At 40.0% G+C, this 26,104-nt stretch overlaps 2 protein-coding genes across 5 annotated transcripts in view; one reads left to right on the top strand and one right to left on the bottom strand.

The window, feature by feature from the left end:
- Positions 1-808: 808 nt before the first annotated feature.
- Positions 809-14,767, top strand: LOC140727760 (sodium/potassium-transporting ATPase subunit beta-1-like). 3 transcript variants are annotated; one of them, XM_073045484.1, is made up of 7 exons: positions 809-1,349; positions 2,614-2,742; positions 3,617-3,772; positions 7,833-8,017; positions 8,601-8,684; positions 9,291-9,351; positions 13,685-14,767. In XM_073045484.1, the coding sequence occupies exons 1-7, from the start codon at positions 1,250-1,252 to the stop codon at positions 13,858-13,860; spliced, it is 891 nt and encodes a 296-aa protein (XP_072901585.1). In that variant the 5' UTR covers positions 809-1,249; the 3' UTR covers positions 13,861-14,767. The 3 variants fall into 3 exon arrangements, with proteins under 3 accessions (XP_072901585.1, XP_072901584.1, XP_072901583.1); XM_073045483.1 differs by lacking the exon at positions 9,291-9,351 and having other exon boundaries at positions 812-1,139; positions 1,229-1,349; XM_073045482.1 differs by lacking the exon at positions 9,291-9,351 and having other exon boundaries at positions 812-1,349.
- Positions 14,617-26,104, bottom strand: part of nme7 (NME/NM23 family member 7) — a 154,941-nt gene continuing 143,453 nt past the window's right edge. For both annotated transcript variants that reach the window (XM_073045481.1, XM_073045479.1), the window contains exons 10-11: positions 15,765-15,872; positions 14,617-14,839 (exon numbers count right to left, since the gene is read on the bottom strand). In XM_073045481.1, the coding sequence (XP_072901582.1) occupies positions 14,807-14,839; positions 15,765-15,872 (141 nt within the window). In that variant the 3' untranslated portion in view covers positions 14,617-14,806. The remainder of the gene's footprint in view (positions 14,840-15,764; positions 15,873-26,104) is intronic.

Genomic DNA, 26,104 nt, shown 5'->3' with positions numbered 1-26,104 from the left:
GACTTGTGCTTGCTGGTCTGTTTACCAGCTGGTAATTACAAGAGCTGGTACCAGCTTGTACTTGCTGGTCTGGCAATCTAATCTCTAGGAAGAGCGATATTTTTAGTTCGTATTCGAAAGGATCAAACAACCTATTTTTCTCAATTCAGTGTTTCCTATAAATTATCCGTTGCTGATTAAATATAACAGAAATTAATGTCACCATTTCAAGTTCAGCTTTATTAGGGAAAAATATACCTTGAATATCTGCGTTATAATTACACTGCTGAGGCTAAACTTAAAAGGCTTCATGGCCGGGCAGTCTGAGACGAGTACATTAACCTTTCCCTAACAAAAGGGAGAGTGGAGTCTTATTCTCATTTCGGCGCATAGTTAACAACGGAAATACGATTCTCGAAGATGTAATAAGAAGATACATAAATCACATTATTAAAGGACGCTGATTGAATGATAAGATTCCACTATATTACAGTCGTTCACCAGAAGGGAATTTTAATGTTGTCGTTATGGTCATGGGAAAAGCTTTTTGCAAGTTTAGACTGCAGACTTGGTTTTTCTCTCCCCCCCTTTTGCCAGTGTGTGCGTTTTTAAAAAAAGAGCTGTAATAAATCAGCACTTTGCGAGCTGTCCTTGTGGCAACAGCGCTCAGCCAGTTCCCCATTCAGCCGCTCTCCGGAGGGCGGGCCCGGCCGGCGCGCTCACCTCGGGGGGGCGGGGGGGGCTTGCGACGTCACCGAGGCGGCCCGCTGCTGATTGGCTGGCGCCCGGCCTCCCTGGCCGAGCGACTCATTAGCGCGGCGAGGCGGAGCTGGAGCCGATAAAATCCAGGGCCGTGGACTCCTTTACCTTCCTCGAAACTCCTCTCACCTGGAGCTTCCACTCTGTCCTTCACTACGCTTCCTCGGACCTCCCCCTGCCCACTCCCTCTACCTGGCTACCACCTCTCCGGATAGGGGGACATCTGGTTTAAAGTCCCCTCTGTGAGAAAACACCACCCGATACCTGGCGCTTCAGCGCGGCACGGACGGCAGCCGAGCCCGCCGGAGACGCCGCCTCGAGAGAGAGAGAGAGAGAGCGCCTTCCAACCGTCGTTTTCCGTTTCTTTTTAAAAACAAACTACATCGCCGCCGCTGCTTGAGGTGAGGGCCAGCCTGCACCGAGAGCAAGGCGAAGATTGATTGTAAATCTTTTTTAAAAAAAAGAAACTCGACTTGTGATCTCGCCGCAGCCGCCAGCGAACCGAGCGACGATGGCCAGAGAAAAGTCCACGGACGATGGTGGAGGATGGAAGAAATTCCTCTGGGATTCCGAGAAGAAGCAGTTTTTGGGCAGGACCGGTGGTAGCTGGTGTAAGTAGCCGCCGGCTCGCTTCTCTCCCCCTCGCCAATAACCAACCGGTCTTGTTTTTAAACCTCGCCCCCTCCCCTCCCCGTACAAAAAATACATTTGTGTGGTTGTTCGTGGTCCGCGTTACACGCTGCTGGATGTTGCCTGTGGGTAGTCTGCGAGTGATCCGTTTTTTAAGAAAAGTGTCCCCGTGGTGCGAGGGTGACTTCGGCCGATTTTAGACAAAAGCGTGTGTGTAAAATGGTGCGTATGAGCGAGAAGCAGTTAATGGCACCGGCTTCCGCCTTCCTGTAGCATGCGTGACTGCCGGGCGTGTGTTTAGAGGCAAATAAAAGTCAATGTGAAGGACATTGTGTGCGGGGGGACAAGGAGCCCAGCCGCGTCGCGAGTACGTGGTCGCCGTTTCAATAAAAACCGCGAGTCTGGGACCACGGTTGTTGGCGTCGACGTGTGATCGGGGGCCGGGGGTGCCAGGGACAGAAGCCCGGTGGGGAGAGCGGAAAGTTTCAGCGCCGCCGGTTTCACGGTCCCAAGGTTATTCAAGGTGGCGGGCTCGGCCGAACCCCACATGGCAGCCGCAACCCGGAATTGGTGCGAACACGCCGGGTGGCGGGGGAATTCCCCATCCCCTCCCCGAAGGGAGACGGGGGTGGTGCTGGGGGGCGATGTGCCTGATTAGGAGGGTCGGGAGGGATTTCGTCTCTTAGCAACCAATGGTTAACTGGTGTGCTGGATCCACCCTGTGCACCCAGGCGGGTGTTGGTAACCCTCCGACACTCCCGTGGAGTCAGATAATACAGCATGGGGGGGGGGGGGGGTTGTTACAAGGAAACACCATCTTAGTAGTACGATAGTTTTAAAATTAATTCCCGTTTTCGAGCTTTCATTTTTATATACTAATGAGCATTCCGCAGTCGTGCCTAAGTTAATTAATTTTGGCCCAAGTCCTCTCCCCTGTTTGAAATTTCTCTCAATTCTTTGAAACGCAGTCGTTGAACCTTGGTGCTCAAAAATAGGCCGCGTGAATTTTAGAGGAAGAAATCAGCATGGGCCGGTACCATCGTGTCCTCCTAACCCGTCCCACCCTTGAATAATAACTTCACATCGCATCGCGATAAGACCGTATCCACAGGAAAAGTGGAACACCCTGAGGCCGAGCTTAGTTGTCATGGACAACGAATCGCCTTTAGCCATTTGATGCCACTAACCATTCTGCAACTATAACTTTAGAGAATAACATCGTTTTCTGTATCATTCGTCCTGTAGTCAAGATACTTTTATTCTACTTGATCTTTTACGGCTGCCTGGCTGGAATCTTCATCGGAACCATTCAAGTATTGCTACTTACTATCAGTGATTATGAACCAAAATATCAGGACAGAGTTGCACCACCAGGTATATTGATTTTGTATTCTTAAACCTGTAAAGGGGTAGAAGATGTGGTCAAGTGTAATGGAAATTGATTATAGTGTGATTGGGATTTATTTGTGCGAATTATTTAAACTCATTCGAGCGCTTACTTACACGTTGGAATTTTTTTTAGAGGCTGCGTGTTACAGTACCACATTCTAGGGGCAACTAGTAAGGTCACTTACCTGTGTATTCAATATAACTAAAATCGTTCCATCCAAATCTGCCTGTATAAATTTGAGATTTTTTCCCCACTTGTTTGAATTGTTCTCTTTAACAGGATTGCATTAAAAACGAATAGCTGCTTAAAAGAACATCATATTCACTCATGTTCATCTGGTCTTGTAACATTCTGCTATGCCACCGTGGTTTGTACTGTACTATATTTTTGATATTGAAGTCCATAAAGAGGCTCTTATGCTTGAAGTCTACTTGTGTAATCTGCACCACAATGTATTTGCTTTATTGCATAAAGCACCACTTTGTTTTCAAAAGTCCAGCAGTCCTGAGGTGTAATTGCCCTAGATGCTCTGCGTTGTTATGCAAACAGTGCATTATTTTGAGCCACAAAGTTATTTCTGATGTTAGCACACAATATAATTGCAGGTCTTCTCTGTAAATAGTTTTTTATAAAACAGGAACAGTAAAACAAGGTTCAGCTTTATTTGCATACTTTGTAATGTTCCAAATTCTGGTAGATCTCTTGTATCCAGCTGTTTAAGTGACTTGAGTTTTGCAGTTGCAATCTCAACTAGCGTTAGTAATGTGTATAACCATTGCTCGACTTAATTTCTTTTAAAAGTGAATGTATGGTTGATTCAGTAAATTTATTATCTTTAAATTTAATTTTCATTTTTAGGTCTATCGCATACTCCGTATAGTCCAAAAACAGAAATTTCCTTTAGTGTTTCAAACCCCAGCTCCTATGAAAAATATGTGTCCGGTTTGAACAAACTTTTGAACCATTACAATGAATCAAATCAAGGTGGCCTCAATCCTTTTGAAGACTGTGGCGGTAAGTTTAGGAGCAGTGTGTGACAGCATCGAAAATCATTTGTTTTGACAATGTACTGAGAAATAATATGATAACCGAAAGCATGATGTTCTGGATAACTGATTCAATACTAAATTAAATAGCATCAAACTTGCTGGTAAGAGGATTGATTATTTTAATGCCAGTTCAGTCTAAACAGCAGCTTTTTACTTGGGTTACTGTTCACCTTTATCATAGCAAATTATAAATATTGTCTTTTAAAGCTTCAATTAAGTATGAATTTTATTTTGGTATTTCTGGAGCATGGGCAAGACTTCTTGACTTTCCTGATGTTTCTTACTCATTGAGTTGATTTTTTTTAGAAAACAAAGCCTTTAGCTTATTTAACAAAATATAATTTGCTCAGTCACTTTAATGCAACTGAATATTGGTGTTGGGCAGTATTTATCGTGACAACATCAGCATATAATATCTTTAGCCCTCTCCATTTCCCTTCTAACTGCACTTCATCCACTCTGTTGTCAGGGGTGAAGTTTTCTCTTATTTCCTGTGCACAACTGCATTCCCACGTGAGCTCTGAACTGTATCAGTGTTTTACCTATGCACTGTAATGGCATTTGCCATTCTCAGAATAAGTCTGGAGAATTGTTGAGATGGTTTTTTTCCTTAAAATTAGCACATTTGGTTTTGATTAACTTTGTGAATTTTAGGATTATACAGTCACCCTAAGCTCAATGAAATTCACATGGTGTTTTAAGTCTTATCAATTTGAAACCACTAATAGAGAAACAACTTCAGCTAGAGTTTTAAAAGCAGGGTAATGGTGGCACTACATTCCCAGGGAAAAACTATTGAATTTCTATTCTACAGTAATTACATGATTAACCTCCAGTATTGAAAATTAGCTATTTCAAGTATAGATTTTAGGGGTGGGGATTCTTTCTCACACGTGTCATTCCTTCTAACTTTGCTGATTTGGGATTTAAAAAAAAACAAACCAATTTACACCTGTACTTTGGAATCCGTACTGTTTTAATCAATGCTTATTGGTTCCATTGGGTGTGCAGAATTGTCCTGTTTACATTTTCCACAATGCCTGTAGAGGGAGATGTGCTTTAAAATTAATTTTCACTTGCTCCAAGTGTTAAGTACAAAATCCCTAGTGTGGGAATTGTAAATGTAATAAACAACTGTTGATTGCAAAATCACAGCTATTTATGTGGCCAGGTGCATTATTACAGTTTAATTCAAATTAGAAGTTTTTTGGTTTTTAAACTGAAATCCTGTTTGATCTATTTCTGACACTATTGTCTCCTGTCAAACTAACATTTAATCCTTGTATCACAATAAAGGTAAAGTTTAATTGGGTGATTACTGTTTTTGGAAGTAATAGATGGATGACATGATCATGAAGGCACAACAAAATCTGAATTACTTTTAACTTCTGGAATTTGTACTTTTTCTTTTGTCCATTAAGTATTAATATGATCCTTTTGTATTTATTTCAGTTTTCAAATGTTTAATTGGTGTCAGTGATATTTCTTTTAAAAAGATCTACCAGAAAAACATCTAATTACTGTCAGTCAACAAAAATTTACCAAATGATACCCAATATCATGCTGGCCTGAGCTTTGACAATCACTATTTTTCTTTCATATTCTGATATTCTTTGCTAGTAGTCTTAAACTGTCAAGTATGCACATACCACTTCTGAAAAGGTGTAACGCAAAAATAAATCGTAAAAGCATGATCTAGTGTTTGACATTTTTGGAACTGAGTTTTATTGGGTTCCTTTGTATTGTGGCTGCATGTAAGGAGACGAATCTTAAGGTTGCATATAGTATACATTGATAAAAATTTATACTTAGAACTTTTTAGTGAGATCATCTTTACCCTGTTACTCCCACCACATCTCCTATTAGCAAAAATCTGAAAACTTCCAATGGAAACAGGCATCCTTTTTGTGGGCAGAGTATTCTGGCAGGATCTATCCACAAGTCAGAATCTGGGTGAACATATATTCACTTTCACAGTTACTGGAAGTGTGCCAGCCTTCCAGTCCTGTTTATCAGAAGAATGGACTGAAAACCTGTTTGCCTTCTTTTAGTGTTAAGTAAGGTAATCTCGTGTTAGAATTGCTCATTCCCTCTGAACTGCGTTATTATATACCGCCAAGAATTAAGTGTAATTGAGAGCTTTTGAATACTGAAGAATTGTTCTGGTGGACATCTGCAGTAGTTATTTCCTTGCAGTTATCTAATGCTTTATTCTGTAAAACACACTGGAGGAAAGTGATTTTTTAAAAATCTTTTTGGCCTGTTTTTAACTAAAGCAGGGCATATTGTAATTTGGCATTTTAGCTTGTATATACTGAAGGAAGAGTATGTAAAATCATGCCATGGAAGAGGAAGATGTTAAAAGGTGTTCAGGTGACACATTAGGCCGTCACCTGAACGTCTTAACCAAGAAGATTTAAAGATTGAGGCAAAATTGAAATGTGGAAAGTGTGTATTAATCAAATCAAACTGCAGGAAAGATTGAATGGAGTAGAGTAAAAAGTAACTTTTTAAAATTAAGAATTAAGCTTTTTTGTTTGTAGAATTGAAGTTTTACAGATAACCAAGGGGGAAAAACTACATAAGATGATAAACCTAATATGGCAAATTTAATTGGTAATTGCAACACATGGTACACAGTGACATTAAGGAGAAATTGCTGTGCCATTTTTTCCAAAAATCAGTTATAATTGTGAGATTCATCATTAAGTTCAGACAATTTGATTTTGATACTTATTAAATGTTGTATTTTGTGATTTCAGTTTAGTTCTAGCTTATCCAATGGTTTGCTAATTAGCTGTGAAGTGTGACTAAATGTAAATGCTAGCAAGTAAAGCACATTGATATTTGCTGCTTATAGGATCCAAATATTTAGTAAATTCCAAAAGTTAAAAGTAATTCAGATTTTGTTGTGCCTTCATGATCATGTCATCCATCTATTACTTCCAAAAACAGTAATCACCAAATTAAACTTTACCTTTATTGTGATACAAGGATTAAATGTTAGTTTGACAGGAGACAATAGTGTCAGAAATAGATCAAACAGGATCTCAGTTTAAAAACCAACTGCTGATTGCAAAATCACAGCTATTTATGTGGCCAGGTGCATTATTACAGTTTAATTCAAATTAGAAGTTTCCAAATAATGAAATGGTAATGATTTCTACTAAGTGTCAGTCATCACAATCAACTTAATATTTTTGAAAATAACCAGTTTACACCTGTACTTTGGAATCCATACTGTTTTAATCAATGCTTATTGGTTCCATTGGGTGTGCAGAATTGTCCTGTTTACATTTTCCACAATGCCTGTAGAGGGAGATGTGCTTTAAAATTAATTTTCACTTGCTCCAAGTGTTAAGTACAAAATCCCTAGTGTGGGAATTGTAAATGTTTTCTGAGCCAAATGTTTTTAACTTCATTGTAGGTTGCTTGCTGCTTTTAGGCAGCTTTAGTTTTTCAGTTTGATTTTTTTCCCCCCTCTTAAGGTAGAGGAATAAATTCATTTACTACACTTAAGTACAACACAATTTTTTTTGAATAAGATGCAGTTTTGTGCAGTTCCAGATAATAAACGTCTTTTATAGTGTGAAACATGTTTGCAACACAAGTACGGTGTAAAGACACAAAATTACTATAAATCACAAAAGCAATGGCTAAAAAAAGAGTAATGATGTAGTGTCTAGGGACCATTCAGAAATCTGACGGGGCAGAGAAAGGTGTTTCTGAATTGTAGAGTGTGGGTCTTCAGGCTCCTGTACCTTTTCCTTGATGGTAACAGGAACAGGGTGGTGAAGGTCCTTAATGATTAATGCTGCCTTCTTGAAGTACAGCTGCTTGAAGATGTCCTTAACATAAATGCTTCATGATGGTTTTTAACTTTTTGGGTAAGGAAAAGGGGGAATTCAGTAATAGTCTGCAATTAAGTGTTTTCCAAGTTTTGATTTTGTTTTAATGTATTTTGGTAGTGTGACTTGTTACTGTTGTAAAGTGTATTCGTAATTGTACAATATCTGTTCCTTTAGTAACTCCTACAGATTACAAATTTAGAGGCGCAATAGATAATTCAGACGGGCAGAAAAGTGTTTGCAGATTTTTGCGCCAGTGGCTTAAAAATTGTTCTGGAATTGATGATCTTACGTATGGCTATGGAGAAGGAAAACCCTGCATCATTGCAAAGCTCAACAGGATCGTTGGTTTCTTTCCTAAGGTACCAGTCCTTTAAATAAAACCAAAATTCATAAACTCGCTGCATGATTTGTGGGACTTTTTTGCACTGTAGCATTTAGAACGGGTTTCAAATAGGACATACAATTCAACATTCTATATTTATAGTAATCCAAAATTATAATTGCAAACTACATTACCAAAGAAAAATCGAATGAAGTTTCTGTTGCTTTTGCTAGGGAAGTTTACTTATGATACTCCATTTTATCTCAATTTGGCAAGGTAAAAATATTTGGTATTTAAATTCTGATTATTCAGGATTATTTTTATTGCTGATATGCTAGTGCAGAGAAAAATATTAAATAGTGGATTGAAGCTTCTATAAATTTGTATGCAAATAAAGGTTCTTGATTTCAACAAAGAATACAAAGGCACATTGTTGTACATGCAAAGTAGTGTGGATCAACCTGCATTTTCTGGTGATGTAATATTGCTGGCCTTTTCATTAACATTGCATTAAAATAAACTTTTATAATCAGAATTATTTATACCAGTGAACAGTTTTAACAGTATGAAATTGTGAAATATTAAGTGGATGCGATTGGTTACTGAATTCTTTCTTCTAGCCTCCACAAAATAACACCGATCTCCCTGGACCACTGCAAGCAAGTTATAATCGATATGTTCTTCCTATTCATTGTGCAGCAAAGGTACGTGATAACTTTGAAGCATTCATAGAAAAACTGCTATTTAGATATACAAATGGCTACAGTAACTGCTGGCTAACAAGCATTGTTATTTTCTCAACATGTGTATTTCTGGAGAGGCAACAGTGCAGTAACCTCTTGGATATATCAGTGTTCCTTACATCAAAATGAAAAGCACAGTAAATCTGGTTTGATTAGTTGCTGTTTGCCTTTTGGTCCTTATTGAACAATTGGATTTCAAACTGCCAGTCGGCTAATATATCTAATAAGTATCTTACAACTAACAGACCTTGTTCTTTCAATTAGTTTCATTTAAAATTGTATTATCCTTACGAGATTTTATTGGGCAAATTTGTTGCCATTATTCACACTGTATTAGTGTGCTTTTAAAAAGTATATGATGGGCTACAAAGCAATTGGAGTGTTTTTTTTTAAAGTACAGGATAAATACAAATTGGCACTTTTGCCATAGTTTGACAATTTAAAATCACAAACATATGCCAATAATTGTAATTCTTGATCAGGAATTTCTGTTTTTGCCTCCTTGATTAATTTCAATTTGTCCTCTCATATTCTTATCTTCCACTATCATCCTCTGGAGGATTGAAGGAAGTAGGAACAGGAGTGAGCTGCCCTTCCAATGACAGAAAATGCTGGAGGAACTCAGCAGGTCAGGTGGCATCAATGACAGGAAATGGGAACAGTTGATGTTTTGGTCCGAGATCCTTCATCAGGATTGAAAAGCAAGGGGGTAGAAGCCAGAATAAGAAGGTGGTGAGGGAATATAACCTGACGTGAGGGAGAGGGTGGAATGAAATAGAATGATGTGAGAAGCTGTAATGTGTAGGTGGAAGAGGTAAAAGGCTGAATAACAAGAAATCTGATAGTGGACTGGAATAAAAGGGTGGGGAACCAGAGGGAAGTGATGGACAGGTTATGGGGTCATGAGAGTGGGAAGAGAAGGGGTGAGAGAGCTGCCAGAATGAGGGGGGGGGGAACTGGGGTGTGGGTTTGCTGGAAGAGAAATTGAAGTTCATGCCATCAGGTTTGGAGAACACCCACATGGAGTAGGTGGTACTCTCTTACCTATGTTTGTCCTCATTCTGGTAGCCTTTCACCCCTTCCCTTACCATCCCCTGCTATCGTGACCTGCCCATTACCTCCGTCTGGTTCCTCGCCTCCTTCCATACTCAGTTGTTCTCTGTCAGGTTCCTTCAGCCCTTTGCCTCTTCCACTAATAACCGCCTAGTTTCCCACATCATTCCTTCAAACTCCTCTGCCACGCACCTACCTACCCTCTATTGAATTCACCTGTAACCTGCCAGCTTGTACTCCTTCTCTCCTCACTCCCTACACTTTATCTTGGCTTCTGTCCCCTTCCAGTTCTGATGAAGTGTCTTGGCCTGAAACATCAATTGTTTATTTCCCTCCATAGATGCTGTGTGACCTGCTTTGTTCCTGCAGCAGTTTGTGTGTTGCTCAAGATGTCCAGCATCTGCAGCCTCTTGTGTCACTGCCCTTTTTACCTGTACTATGCATTTTCATGGCAAATCAGATATTCTATCCTATCATTGTAACCCTTATTTTTATTTCCATTTTAAAGTTCATCTTTGTCAATATATTAATGATTTGTCATCATTCACATCTCTTTGGAATAAACTCTAGAGACTTATTCCATAAAATGAAATTCTCCCTCTGTCAGATATTTCCTGGAAGGTTGACATCCAAATATTAGTAGAAAATTAGGGTGGTGAGAGTTTTACTGGAACAAATTATTGGAACACAACTTCCACACAACCCAATATTATTTTTACTAGGTGATATTGAAGGGATAAAACTGAACCCAAATTGAACAAATATCAGAAAGAATTCATAAAAATTGCATTGTCAGTAGCCAAAAAGGCTGTTGCAGTTACTTGGAAATTGGATTTATACTTGAGTATAGATCGTTGGAAGAATGAAATTTTTAGCTGCATTCCACTTGAAAAAATTACTTATAATTTAAGAAATATATATTTCTGAAAATTTGGCACCCTTATTTACAAAAGATAGGATTAAATATATAGGTGTTCCGAAAATAAAATTGTTGGTCATCTGGCGAAAGAAAGAAATTTATATATTAGAGCTATTTTTAACTCCATGGAGCATGTGGAGATCTTCCAATATCCAGGCACTCTTTCCTCCTTTTTTCTTTCCTTTTTTCCTCTTCCCCCCCTTCCCCCCCTTCCCCCCCTTCCCCCCCTTCCCCCCCTTCCCCCCCTTCCCCCCCCTTCCCCCCCCTTCCCCCCCCCCTTCCCCCCCCCTTCCCCCCCCCTTTCCCCCCCTTTCCTTTTTTTCTTTCTTTTTCATATACATAAGGACATGTCAGGGGGGAAGGGCTGATATTTCTTTCTATTCTGTAACCTATTGAAAATTCAATAAAAATAAATTTAAAAAAAATCAGGGTGGTGATAGAAACAGCGAGGCAAGAAATTATCAGAGGAGGAAAAGTACAAGACTAGCTAATGGGACTGAGCATTAATGCTCCCTTGACTTGATAGTCTACACCTTAAAAACAGTAAAATGACATCCCTATTTCAAGAAAGGAAGAAAAACTGGGAAACTATAGGCAATTAGTATAATATCTGATATTAGGGAAATACTGGAATCCATTAATGTATTAGCAAAACATAATATATTCAGACTTTCTGAAAAGAAATGCATGTTCGACAAATTTGAAGAGATGTGGGTGGATAGATATACATATTTATTTGTATTTCAAGGATGTTTGATAAAGTGACAAGTTTTTGCATGATTTTGAGGCTTCTAGCAGTGGGTCAGGGATTGTTAGTAAACTGAGAACAGTTTCCAGGTTGCAAGCCATATCTAGTGGGTACCACCAAAATTAGTGCTAAGGCAAGTGTTGTAACAGCCTTTGGCCCATGGGATCCACACTGATCATCAACCACCCATTTACACTAACACTTCCATCAGTTGCTCCCTATTCGACCACTCTCACTGGGGTGATATGCGGTAGCTAACTAACATAACAGCCTCGAGTATAGGAAACCAGAATTCCCTCAGGAAACCCATGAGGTCATAGAAGATGCATACTCTGCAAACAAGAAAACTGATGTTAAAATTGAACCCAGATCACTGGTATAACAGCAGCTCTTGTTAGCTCTATCCTGCTACCTCTGTTTTCAATTTTGTGATGAAGTTACAAAGATGGTAGGAAGTCTACATTGTTTAAGCTTTTAATTAATAATTAAATGAGAAGAAATAGTAGTTGGGAATTGTCTAGTTATTTACTTCAATATAACTGGAAAGCAGAATATTGTAAAAAAGAGATGACAAAATGGCATTTTGTATTCAAAAGAAAACAGCTAGATGCAGTTAAAGCTATAATTACGAAGGTACAGGGGCTGTTGCTCCTTTGCAAAACACAGTACAGATAGGCTATGCTGCAACTTTACAGAGCCTTAAAGGCACACCTCAAGTATCATTTGCTCTCCCTTTTTGAGGATGAATAATTTGGAGGAGAATCACTAGGATTATTGAGGAATGGGGTTTTGAGCAATGTAGTGCAGATCAGTTTGATAGGTGACCCTGTTAACCTCATTTTATTGAATAATGCACTCTCCATACTTTGGAAGTTCATACTACTTTTCTGCCACATATTTTCACTCTTTTTGCCATTGCCACCCCAGCACCAGAATGTTGATTTTTTTTTTTAATAAGCCAGACAGACTGTTGCTATTCCGTCCTTTGAAGAACAATTGATGCCAGTTTGTCTGACTTCTCAGCCAGCCACAAATGCAGTAATGCTTCCAGATTTCATTGAGTTGACGGACAAGATGTCAGAACTATCATTCATAACATTCAGGGTTATACTGAGGGATATAATCTCATCTTCTGCTGATTTGTCCCAAAATATAGACTAAACCACGTGACTAAGACAAGTCAAACAATGTTTTTATAGTGGGAATGGGAACTTTGGATTTTTACAGGCATTTCCTTTAATGAGCATTGTTTTATCAAAATTCATCAGTTCATGCTCTGTTGCTGTTTCTGTAATTATTATTTAGTTGTACAAATCCAGGCACAAACATGCTTCAGATCATAATTAATCTAATTAATCATTTATCTGCTAATATTCAAATATCTAGTCTCTTGGGCAAAGATTCCTTGGGTTGTGAATAATGCTGAAAACTAAAGGCCATGGTGAAGTTTTTGACTTCGTAGACTGAATTTATGATGCCACTTTTAGCTGATGCAGCACCCTTAAATCCATTTGACCATTGCATTTGCTGCCTTTGAAGATTCCTGCTGCATTGAAATTGATCATGTAGTTGTGAATGGTTATCATGTCCTTCACTTTCCAGTTGCAATATTTGATAACTTCAGTTGCTTACAAAGAGACCCTGAGAGGAACTTGCTCAAAATTCTGGCTGATTTCTGTCCTAATGTGTGCATACCTGTTGCGAGTGACTGCTGATATGGCCAGTGATAGAAATGATGAAGGCAGTCTTTCATTGTCCTGTGGCCTGTGGTGAACTGAGTGGGGGGAGCCTGCCTTCCACAGTTCAGCAGTTGGCTCAGTGAAGGTATGCAGTTGTACTAGCCAGATTTTGATTAGTTTTGAGAGCCATTGAGTCCATCTCTGGGCTGATAAAAGTAGTTGCCAGGGTCGGTGGAAAGTTTGAATGGCTATGATATTCATCGATGCTTTCAGCCACAATGTGCAACTAACAATTATTAGTGTACTCTTGTGGAATTTTACATTGGCTGACTATAGCAGGCACTACTCTGTTGAGCTAACAAATTGACATTCATGGTGTTTTCTGTAGATATCAGAGGGAAGAGCAGTATTTGTCAATGAAAAACTCATCCATGCATTTTGTTTCCATCTTATTCAGTGCTCTGCCTTTCCTAACTTTAAGTTTGGAATAATTAAGTTTGACTACCTGTATGCTAATTTACTCAAGAGGAAGTACTGAATTTATTTTTATTTCTTTGTTTAGAAAGACGAAGACAAACACAAAATTGGAAATGTGGAATATTTAGGCTTTGGAGGATTTGCTGGCTTTCCTTTACAGTACTATCCATACTATGGCAAGCGTCTGCAGAAAAATTACCTTCAGCCCTTGGTTGGTATTCAGTTTACCAACCTCACATACAATACGGAGTTGCGCATTGAATGTAAAGTGTTTGGTGAGAACATTGATTATAGTGAAAAAGATCGCTCTCAGGGGCGTTTTGAAGTAAAATTTGAGGTTAAAAGCTGATAACTGTAATTGAATTTGCCCCTTATTACAAATTAGTCTTGAACAAACTGTCATACATATGGGACCGACACTTAATCTGTATGCTTTACACTAGCTTTCTGCATCTAGGTATGTAAAATAAAAGCAATAGTAGTACATATTTATTCTACTGTAAATGATACTACTTGAGCCATGGGTTTGCCCATTACTGTAAATTATAATTCCACTAATGTTGTAGCAGTGTTTGTCCTTTGGGTATTGCTCCCTTGTGCCTCGTGTGGGTTTGAGTGTACAGTACTGTAGTGCATTCACTGGTCTTTCAAGCTATGTTGCAGTTTTTTAAGCAAACCGCTTTCCAAGTTGTAAATACTCTGAAAATTGCAATGGTACTTCATTTCTGTTATACCCATGTGTATGAACATACTGCACTCTTTTTTTTGTCAGGAGGGTGGGTGGTTAGGAGAACATGCTTTTTTTCTTTTGGCAACATTAGTGCAGGGTGGGTTTTATTACACTTAGATCGGAAGCTGAAACAGAATTATGTTAAGATCTTGGTCTGGTTGTCAAGTTACTTTCCGGAGCCATCACGTCATTGTCTTTGAATGCTTTAACCAGTTCTGGTGAAAGATTTTATATTTATGCAGTTGTACAATTTTTCTGCAAAGTGTAATGTATAAAAGATACCAAAGTCACTGGTAAAATCATCTTTATTTGAAGTAAACCAATGCAGTAGGATGTTCATGTTAAATGCAAGTGCAATGTAACATCTGTAAACTTGTTTGGAGAATAGTGCTCCACACCTGATTTAAAGCATCAGAAAAATAAAAATCTAAGAACCCATTGTTGTGAACTTTTTTGGATGTTAATACTTGAGACTTGTCATTTGTCCAAAATCTTGAAAAAATACTGGACCTGTAAAGGACAAAGGTTTAACTAAGTACATGACAGTATACTCCTGAATTGCACTAATAAAGCCAAACAAATATGAAACAATTCTTTATTGCAGATGAAATACTTTGGCATTAACTTTGACATTTATGCAGTTAAATCTAGCCATTGGAAAATAACAACAAATGCATTAGTCTGGCAATTGGTGCAGGATGGAAGGCTCAGCTACAAAATGTGACCACTGAGTCTGTCCTATTTTATATCTAGTCAAACTACAGTAGTCCCCATTCAAAAGATGATGTCAGGTCCTGGATAAAAAGCTCAGTAATTTGAGTTCCTATTTTAAATTGGTTTTGGTGTATAATTTAAACTTGGGCCAAACATACAGTGCACCCTGTCTCACTGATGGCTACGATCCTATGGAGAATGGACTGGGATGGAGGGGAGGTGTTTAATCTGCCAGTAATTGTGTGGCTATGCTGAGAAAGCTCCCTGTGCTACATTGGACTGTTAGTCCAGCTGCAGCACATTGGGTATGCTTTATAGATTGGGCAAACATCTAGCTATTTGGATGTAATTAATATAAAAGTTATTAGGATTTCCTAACAGCCTTAAGTGGTAATAATCTGTGAATTGTCATAGCTAAGAATTTGTTTTGTGAAATTATTTTGGTTTTGGGTTCCAGATGCTGGGTTAGGGAAATGCATTCTCTAGTTATAGAGAGATAAAAGACAAGTTTGGTAACACTGAGGAGCAACTAAAACAACTAACCTCCATCCATTTTAGTTGAGGCTCTTCAACAACAGCTTTTCAATTTGGCTGTGTTGATTTTAGTGAGATTTTCAGGTCATTGAGCAAGATTATATTTGGGTAAAAGTTAGTTGATAATCACCAACCACTGAAGCCATTTTGTTCATAGACTCCACCTGTAAATTAGTTTTTTTCTTACCTCCAGAACTCCATCTTCAGGAAGGTCTGTGCAATGTACTGCATTTTGAACTTTAGTTTTTCCATAGAGAGCACGTAAGCTGCGAGGCCGTAGGTGACGAGCTATTTCCTACCAAAGTAATGGTGATTTAAGTAGACTTAAGAAGTCAGACAACTGCCTTTTTCCAATATTGTAGCCTATAGTTATTGGCTTCTATGCTTGTCAAAACCTTTGTATAAAAGCATAACATTGGTATTGAAAACACTACTTGAAGGATTGAGAAGATGGTGTGTCAGAAAAATAAATCATCCATTCTTTCTGTGAAATTAAGTAGAAATCCAATTCTTGGTATCAAAATGGCATTTTTTAAATAAGAACTTCAGGAGGAAACAGTATATGGGTGAAGATGGTAATGAATGCCTGATCTTGGGCATTCAGAAATTGAATTCTGACATTACCCCAAAAACATTCCCATGCCAAATAGTCTACTGGCCATTTAATGGCCCACCATTGTCAGGACCGCAGACTTTATCTGATCCAGTGTTTGTGGAATTCTATTGCATACTGCTTTCGCTGTTAGAATCACGAAAAGTACAGGACAGAAATTGGCACATCTGATTCATGCCAAACCATTTAAACTGCCCAGTCCCATCAACCTGTACCAGGACCATAGCCCTCCAAACTTATCTTAAATGTCGAAATTGAACTTTCATGCACCATTTGTGCTAGCAGCTCGTATACGCTCTCATGCCCCTCAGTGAAGTTCCCCTCATGTTCTAAAACATTTCACCTTTCACCCTTAAGCCATGACCTCGAGGAAAAAGCCTGCTTACATTTTCCTTATTAACCCTTCAATTTTGTATATCTATCAAATCTCAAGTCTTTTAACTTCCAAGGAATAAAGTCCTAATCTATTCAATCTTTCCTTGTAGCTCAGGTCCTCCAGACCCAGAAACATCCTTCTGAATGTTGGCAGACCAATTGAATAACTACTTTGGTTCTGTCTTCACTAATGAGGACATAAATAATCTTCCGGAAATAGTGGGGGACCGAGGGTCTAGTGAGATGGAGGAACTGATGGAAATACATGTTAGTAGGGAAGTGGTGTTAGGTTAATTGAAGGGATTAAAGGCAGATAAATCCCCAGGGCCAGATGGTCTGCATCCCAGAGTGCTTAAGGAAGTAGCCCAAGAATTAGTGGATGCATTAGTGATAATTTTTCAAAACTCTTTAGATTCTGGATTAGTTCCTGAGGATTGGAGGGTGGCTAATATAACCCCACTTTTTTAAAAAAGGAGGGAGAGAAAAACCAGGGAATTATAGACCGGTTAGTCTGACATAGGTGGTGGGGAAAATGCTAGAGTCGGTTATCAAAGATGTTATAACAGCACATTTGGAAAGAGGTGAAATCATCAGACAAAGTCAGCATGGATTTGTGAAAGGAAAATCATGTCTGACAGATCTTATGGAATTTTTTGAAGATGTAACTAGTAGAGTGGATAGGGGAGAGCCAGTGGATGTGGTATATTTAGATTTTCAAAAGGCTTTTGACAAGGTCCCACACAGGAGATTAGTGTGCAAACTTAAAGCACACAGTATTGGGGGTATGGTATTGATGTGGATACAGAATTGGTTGGCAGACAGGAAGCAAAGAGTGGGAGTAAACGGGACCTTTTCAGAATGGCAGGCAGTGACTAGTAGGGTACCGCAAGGCTCAGTGCTGGGACCCCAGTTGTTCACAATATATATATTAGTAATTTAGACGAGGGAATTAAATGCAGCATCTCCAAGTTTGCGGATGACACGAAGCTGGGTGGCGGTGTTAGCTGTGAGGAGGATGCCAAGAGGATGCAGGGTGACTTGGATAGGTTAGGTGAGTGGGCAAATTCATGGCAGATGCAATTTAATGTGGATAAATGTGAGGTTATCCACTTTGGTTGCAAGAACAGGGAAACAGATTATTATCTGAACTGTGACCGATTAGGAAAAGGGGAGATGCAACGAGACCTGGGTGTCATTGTACACCAGTCATTGAAGATGGGCATGCAGGTACAGCAGGCGGTGAAAAAGGCAAATGGTATGTTGGCATTCATAGCAAAGGATTTGAGTACAGGAGCAGGGAGGTTCTACTGCAGTTGTACAAGGCCTTGGTGAGACCGCACCTAGAATATTGTGTGCAGTTTTGGTCCCCTAATCTGAGGAAAGACATTCTTGCCATAGAGGGAGTACAGAGGGGGTTCACCAGATTGATTCCTGGGATAGCAGGACTTTCATATGAAGAAAGACTGGGCTTATACTCATTGGAATTTAGAAGATTGAGGGGGGATCTTATTGAAACGTACAAAATTCTAAAGGGATTGGACAGGCTAGATGCAGGAAGATTGTTCCTGATGTTGGGGAAGTCCAGAATGAGGGGTCACAGTTTAAGGATAAAGGGGAAGCCTTTTAGGACTGAGATGAGGAAAAACTTCTTCACACAGAGAGTGGTGAATCTGTGGAATTCTCTGCCACAGGCCAGTTCATTGGCTATATTTAAGAGGAGGTTAGATGTGGCTAAAGGGATCAGGGGGTATGGAGAGAAAGCAGGTACAGGGTTCTGAGTTGAATGATCAGCCATGATCATACTGAATGGCGGTGCAGGCTCAAAGGGCCGAATGGCCTACTCCTGCACCTATTTTCTATGTTTCTAACCTTATTTACATCTTTGCTGTAGGTAGGTAACAAAACTGCACACAATACTCCAAATTAGGCCTTACGAAGGTCTTATACAACTTCAATATAACATTCCAAATCCTTTGATTTATGAAGGCTAATGTGCCAAAAGCCTTCTTTACAACCCTGTCAACCTGTGACCACTTTGAATGAATTTATACACCTATACTCTTGGATCCTTTTGTTCTAGTGGACAACTCAGGGCCCTACCTTTCACTGCATAAGACCAACCCAGGTTGGACCTATCAAAGTGTAACACCTCATACCTGTCTGCACTAAATTCCATCTGCCATTTTTACAGCTGGTCCAGATTCCACTGCAAGCCATGATAGTTTTCCTCACTGTCCACCACACTTCCCATCTTAGTGTCATCTGCAGTTAACCACATTATCACCCAGATCATTGCTGTAGATGATGAACAACAATGGACACTGCTCTGATCCATTCTGGCACTCCACTAGTCACACGCTTCCAGTTAGAGATGCAGCTATATCCTACCACACTCGCACTTTCCCCACAAAGCCAATGTCTAACCCAATTTACTACCTCATCTTGAATGCCAAGCAATTAAACTTGACCAACCTCTCTTGCAGGAGTTTGTCTACTGCCTTGTCTTCATCAACTTTCCTGGTAACTTGAAAAATTCTATAAGATTGGTTAGACACGATCTACCACGCATGAAGCTGTGCTAATTACCCTTAATCAGTCCATGTCTGTCCAAATACTCATATATTCAGTCCCTCAGAATACCTTCCAGTAACTTTCCCACTACCGATGTCAAGGCACCGACCTGTAATTTCCTGGTTTATTTTTGAGCCTTTCTTGAATAGTGGAACAACATTGGCTACCCTCATCCTCTGGTACCTCACTTGTTGCTATAGATGATTTAAATATCTCTGCAAGGACCCCAGCAATTTTTGTACTTGCCTCCCACTGGGTCTGAGTGAACACCTTGTCAGGCCCTGGGAGCTTATCCACCCTAATTTGCTTCAGGACAGCAAATATCTCCTTTGTAATCTGTATAGGGTCCACAAAGTTGATGCCACAGATAGACTAGACTGTATGTTAATACAGTCTTTTTAGCTTCTACAGGTTAGCACTTAAATTTTAGCATACAGATTCTCCCAGGTTCCATTCCTGAGAATTTTAACCCAAACAGTTCACAAGTCAGAAATACATTGAATAACCAAGGGCAAAGTAGTTATAATCAGTTTAATGTAACCATTCAGATTTCTCTGAAGGATACTGTTGCAGGAAAGTTAGTATTCATTCTTAATTTGTTTTCTGTGGTTAATAGTTTTAATAACAGCAACTCCATCACACTATGCATCCTAACACTTTGTATGCATGAGCTGCTTACAAGTGCAACTTCCAGTGAACCAGAGTTGGCAAGGCCAGATTTTATTGCACAACCCTAATAGTGCTATAGATATTCGAGGGGAGCCTTTTTGAATCACTGCTTTTCAGTGGGGTAATAGCTTTTTGTCCATACTTAATTCTTCTTTTCACAATATGGTACATCTCCCTGAATACTGGATTAATCTCTACTCTCCATATTTACCTATTTCCAACATTGCAACTGCAGTTACTGACATGGAATCTGCAGTTTTGAAATCTAATACTATTAACGTTTGTAAATTGAGTTAAAAACTACTTCTTCAGGTTTTACAGATTTAGCTTTAGACCTTCCCACACATTGGTTCAAAAGACATGTACAAGAAGTGAATACCAATGAATGAAAAGGAATTGCTGTTTAGTTGTGAATGACAAGAGGCTTTAGTAAAATGCATCAATGAAACACTCTGGGAACTGTAATGATAATGTGGGAGGCGGCCCTTCCCGGGATATATGCGGCCCGCCCTGGGAGGGCTATCCGCCAGCCTATCTAGCCACCTAGACCTGCCTGTCTGCCTGCCTGCCTGAACCCGGGGACCTGTCTACCTGCCTGCCTGCCTGAATGATGGTTTTAGTTGTTGCCAGCTGGTCATTATAGCAGTAGTACAGAATGCAGGATATCTTCATCGAAGGAGTCTTGGCCTAAATATTCATCCCTTCAGTCTCAATCTAATCTTAATCCATTCATATAGCTGTTTTCTCACATCTCTAACATTTAGTTCTTCTCTCCAACTCTTGGAAACATGAAACCTATTTCCTGACTTGGGTGGGGTTCATGTGATAAGTAACATATATCACATAAATGTCAAACAGTAGGCTCCAATAGTGAGAAAAGCTCCAACCATCTACATTAAATGGCATCATCACTGAATCCCCCACCATTAGCCAACTGGAGGTCCACCATAGATCTTGGCCAAATAGTACACTTTCTGGGTCAGAATGCTACTTCAGTGATGTATGGAAAACAAAGGTCAACTCTAAATTCTAACCTGGAAGATTAAGATACAATAGGTTATAAAGATTCCCTGTTTTGCGTGCTATGGAGTAAAATTTTCTTAATACTGTGGATTAAACACAATACAACAGTGGGAAACAGTAACCTTTCTGACTAAGTGTGGGGATAAGGGTGAAGATATTATGCAGAGATTCAAGTTGAAACTTTCATCTGCATAGATGCTGTCACCACCTTTTGTTTGGATCCATTGTCAGTCTGCAGATTAATAAGGATCTGTGACCCATCTGAACCCTCTCAAGTGCCAGAGTGAATTTCAGTAAGTTATGTTTTAGGTAAAAGTTGACTGATAGATGGTTCATTTCCTAAGGGCACTGGGAATGTGGTTCAAATAAGCTAGGGTATATCAAAAGATCATCAACTTGCAGACTAGTTGCATGTAGAACATTGGCCATGATGAAGCAGAAGTTGGGATTGTGGCAGCAGTACTCCAATCACAGAAAATAATTTAAGGAAGGCACCTTTGGTCTTACTTAACGAGGTGCAGGTATGGCCCAGGCTCCACAACAATGCATATTGTGGGCCTGGAACCAGTGTAAAAAAAATTCTCACCCTTATTGCTTTTCTATTTCATGTGGAGAGAAACTGCTGTAATGCTAATATTGAAAGCAAATCAAGTGATTCATCTTGTATTGTGAATAGTGACACATGAATGTATTACCAATATTTGCAAAACTTATGCACAAAGAATAGCTTAGAAGGAAAAAATACATCATACTTGGCAGACTGCGAATCAACATGCAAATCCATTGTCTACATCATACCATAGAAACAACTTTGGATGGAAACCCAACACAACCAAATCAACATCATGGCAGCAAAAAGACATCTGAATATTGCACTCACAACTCTTAAACTTCTCAAATTTACATATTAATTCTGGAGTGCAATAGACGGGCTCTGCTTCAACGCCATTCAGGGACCTTGAAACAAATTGCAATATAGCAAAATGCTGAAAGAGTTCAGCGGGCCAAGCAGCATCTGTGGAGGCAAAAATGTAGTTTGGCTTTTCAGGTCAAGATCCTATATCAGAGTTGAGAGGGACGAGGAAAGATTGGTAGAATAGAACAACCTGACTTAAGGGAAAAAGGCTGGTGTGGAATAGGGGAGGGGTGGGTGAGTGAGAATGAAGGGGTGATGGAATCAGATGGGAGGAGGGGGATGAAGAAGGTGATCAAAGGAAGAAGAAAATTGGTGAGTGTGTGTTGGAGAAGAACACTAGATTACCTGAAACTAGAAAAATCAATGTTCATATGATTGAGTTGTAAGCCACCCATGCAGAAAATGAGATGTTGGTCTTCCAACTTGTACGTATATGGCCTCATAGCAATGGAGAAGGCAAAGGACACACTGGCTGTTTATGGAGATGGAAGGAGAATGCAAGATGGCCACTGTGGACAAAGTGCAGGTACACTGCAAAACGATCACCTACTCTACACTTGGTTTTACTAACATCGAGCAGGCCACATCATGAGCAATGAATGCAGCAGATTCAGGTTGAAGAGATGGATGCCACAGTAGCATAGCGGTTAGTGCAACACTAATACAACTTGGAGTTTGGAGTTCAATACCAGTGCCATGTGTAAGGGGTTTGTACGTTTTCCCCATGACCGTGTGGGTTTCTTCCCAAAGTCCAAAGATACATTAGCTAGCAGGTTAACTGGTCTTTGTAAACTGCCCTGTGATTTAGGCTAGTGTTGAATAGGTAGGTTGCTGGGCAGTGTGGTTCACTGGGCCAAAAAGGCCTCTTCCACACTGTCTCTAAGTGAAATAAAATAAACAAGTAAGTTGCAGACAAACTTCTGTCTCACTTAGAAAGGCTGCTAAGGTTCTTGGAATGAAAAAAAAAGAGCAGCTTCTGAAGGAATTCAAGAGGCGAGTGACATCTGTGCAGGGAAATAGACAGTTGATGTTTTAGGCCATTGAATGTTGAAACACTTCATCTGGACTGAGAGAGTAGAGGGCATGTAGCTAATTAAAAAAAAAGGTGAGGAGAGGGGTGGGGTAAGAATTGGATCCAGATGTGACATGTTTGAAAGAATGGAGTCAGGTGCAGAAGTACATATGGAGATGGGGAAAGAGTCTAAGAGGTGGAGGCAACAAAGGATTGCAGGTTATGAAATCTAATATTGGTTGGGAGCAGACATAGGGGAAATACATGTGCAAGGGCCCTATCATGACAGAAGGAAAGGCCTGTTTCTGGAAAAAATTGGACAGTGCAGTAACTTGTGAGCATAAGATCTTATCTTGAAACAGTGATAAAGAAATTGAGGAAGACATTGAATTTTCCAATTTCAGATAACTCACTCACCCAGTGTTCTCCTCCCACATATATTTAACATATCCACCTATTCTTCTTCTCCCCTTGTTCATCTTCCCCAGCCTCTATCCCAACCCCCATTACTAATAGAACTGACAGTCTTTCCACTTCTCTCTCAGTCATGATGCTAAGTCTCAAACCAAAATGTTAATCTACACCTTTTGTTTCCACAGATGTTGTTTACTCAGAGTTCTTTTAGCATTTTGTTTCTTGTTCCAATTTCCAGCATCTGCAGTTTTTTTTTTGTCTTTGTATAAAAGAGCAGGTCTCATACTTAATGCTACATTAAAAGCTACCCTTCTTGGTAACTTCTAACCTCTGGAGAATAATGGGTTAGTTCTTTACATGTTTACTATTATCCTCAATCACATTTATTATCAAATTTCCATTCTATATTGTCCTATGCAAATTTCATAATTTTATATCAGACTTCGTTTAAACCTGAAGTCCTTGTTTTAGATTTATCCACATTCATCAACATGCTGAACCGATTCAATGGACTTAACCTAGAACCCATTATTTGCCAGTCAGTTGACTCATTCGACACGAGGATCAAAATCCTCCACATGAACAACTTACTCTTCTGTTTCCTGACCCATGCTCTGTGCATACTATTATTACCGCTGGGAGTCTATAAATTACCCCTAGTGCTTTCTTCTCCATGCTTCATCCTGGCTATACATCCCAGTTTTGGTGAAGGGTCACAGATACAAAATATTGACTGTTTTTCTTTCCATAAATGTTGTCCCAGCATTTTCTATTTTATGCTTCAGATTTCCAGAACCTGCAATTTTGTTGATTTTCGTTAGCTTTACCAAACTTAGTTCTGCACTTGCAAGCGATTTTGACCAGGATGGTATATGTAATACAATATGCATAAGAAAAGAATGGATCATGGTTAAGACAAGATTGTGTTTCTGGTATAGGGTTTGAAAATTAACCCTCTGACCAAGGCATATATTTAAAGTTAGTTAAGTTTTACTTAAAAAAAATTTCATGGATTGAATAGAATGAAAATTGTAGTGATATATTTTTACAGGCAAATAACACCCAGATCTTATTTATCAGACTTTTATTTCTACATCAATTATTCTCACAAAAGTATCCTTTATCCTTAGTTTTTACCTAGCCACCAATGATTCACCCTTCCAACAAGCTACTATATAATCCACTTCCAACCGAATGTTTCACCGTTCTTGACCAACGGTTCCATTCTTCCTTATTCTACTATCCCAATTGCTGAGTATTATTCTCTTGTAAAGTTCCAATATAAAAATGCCTTTCTATTTATTTCCTTAAACTTCAGTGTCCAATCCTTCAAAAACAAACTTCTCAACTTGCATATTAATTCACATACAGCTTCTCCAAATTACTACAGTACATTGTACTCATTGCCTGAGAAAGTGAAGATGCCCGTAAATCTGTCTGTGCTTCTCTTTATTTGGCTTCATTATTCAAGTGTAGAATAGGTATCCAAGCATCTAGCAAGGTACCTTTATGCACATTCCACTATAAAGGGCTCCTACATCAGTATCCTCAGCACATTCTTAATGTGGGTAATATGTTCTTTGCTTTTCAAATGCAATCTTGACAAACATTTCATTTTTTTGATTCAGAGCAAGGTGGCTGCGAGTGGAACAGCTAAGGATTTCCGGAGCAAAGACATTTTACTACTCGGGGTAAAAGAGAGGCAAGACTGTGCAGGCGCGTGACGTCAGCCAGTAGAGCGGAGAAGTTCAAAATGAAGACCGCCATATCCAGCGGGCAGCGGAGTGAGAGGGTAGTAGAGTGATAGGGCTTTGGCTCAATGGGCTTAGGTGGTAACGAGGCGAGGTAGCCTGTTAATTACCTGTGTTAATTGCAGAAAGGAAGTACTGTATGTGTGTGAGGCTGGTTTTCTGTGCTTGGTGTCAGATGTGGGAGGTCCTGGAGTCTTCCAGCCTCCCGGACAGCCATATCTGCACCCGATATGTCGAGCTGCAGCTCCTAAGGGACCGAGTTAGGGAACTGGAGATGCAGCTCGATGACCTTTGTCTGGTCAGGGAGAGTGAGGAGGTGATAGAAAGGAGTTATTGGCAGATGGTCACACCGGGGCCATGGGAGATGGACAAGTGGGTAACAGTCAGGAGAGGGCAGGGCAAGAGTTAGGTACAAGAGAGTACCCCTGTGGCTGTACCCTTTGACCATAAGTACTCCTGTCTGAGTATTGTTGGGGGGGACAGCCTACCTGGAGGAAGCAACAGTTGTAGTGCCTCTGGCACAGAGTCTGGCCCTGTGGCTCAGAAGGGTAGGGAAAGGAGGAAGGCAGTAGTGATAGGGGACAGGCGATTCTATGGACACAGGAAAGAAACTCGGATTGTAGTTTGCCTCCCAGGTGCCAGGGTCTGAGATGTTTCAGATCGCATCCAAGATACCCTGCAGTGGGAGGGAGAACAGCCAGAGGCCATGGTACATATTGGTACCAATGGAAAAAGGTAGAGGGCCTGAAAACAGACCATAGGGAGTTAGGAAGGAAGTTGAGAAGCAGGACCGCAAGGTAGTGATCTCAGGATTACTGCCTGTGCCACGCGACAGTGAGTGCAGGAATAGAATGAGGTGGAGGATAAATGCGTGGCTGAGGGGTTGAAGCAGGGGGCAGGGATTCAGATTTCTGGATCATTGGGACCTCTTTTGGGGCAGGTGTGACCTGTGCTAGCCCTTCCCCCTCCCCTATCTCTATTACTGGGCTTCGGCCCTCTCTTCCCCCCCATTCCTGATGAAGGGTCTCGGCCCGAAACGTTGGCTACTCTTTTGTCATGGATGCTGCCTGACCTGCTGAGTTCTTCCAGCGTCGTGTACGTATTCTTAGAAAAGCGTTTAATTGGAGTACAGAGAATTATGAGGCAATCAGGCAGGAAATTGGAAGCTTAAATTGGGAACAGA

This window comes from Hemitrygon akajei, chromosome 5, assembly GCF_048418815.1.
Source record: "Hemitrygon akajei chromosome 5, sHemAka1.3, whole genome shotgun sequence".
Lineage (NCBI taxonomy): Eukaryota > Metazoa > Chordata > Chondrichthyes > Myliobatiformes > Dasyatidae > Hemitrygon > Hemitrygon akajei.
Note: the sequence above shows the minus strand (reverse complement) of the source record. Positions and strands in the feature narration are given on the sequence as shown.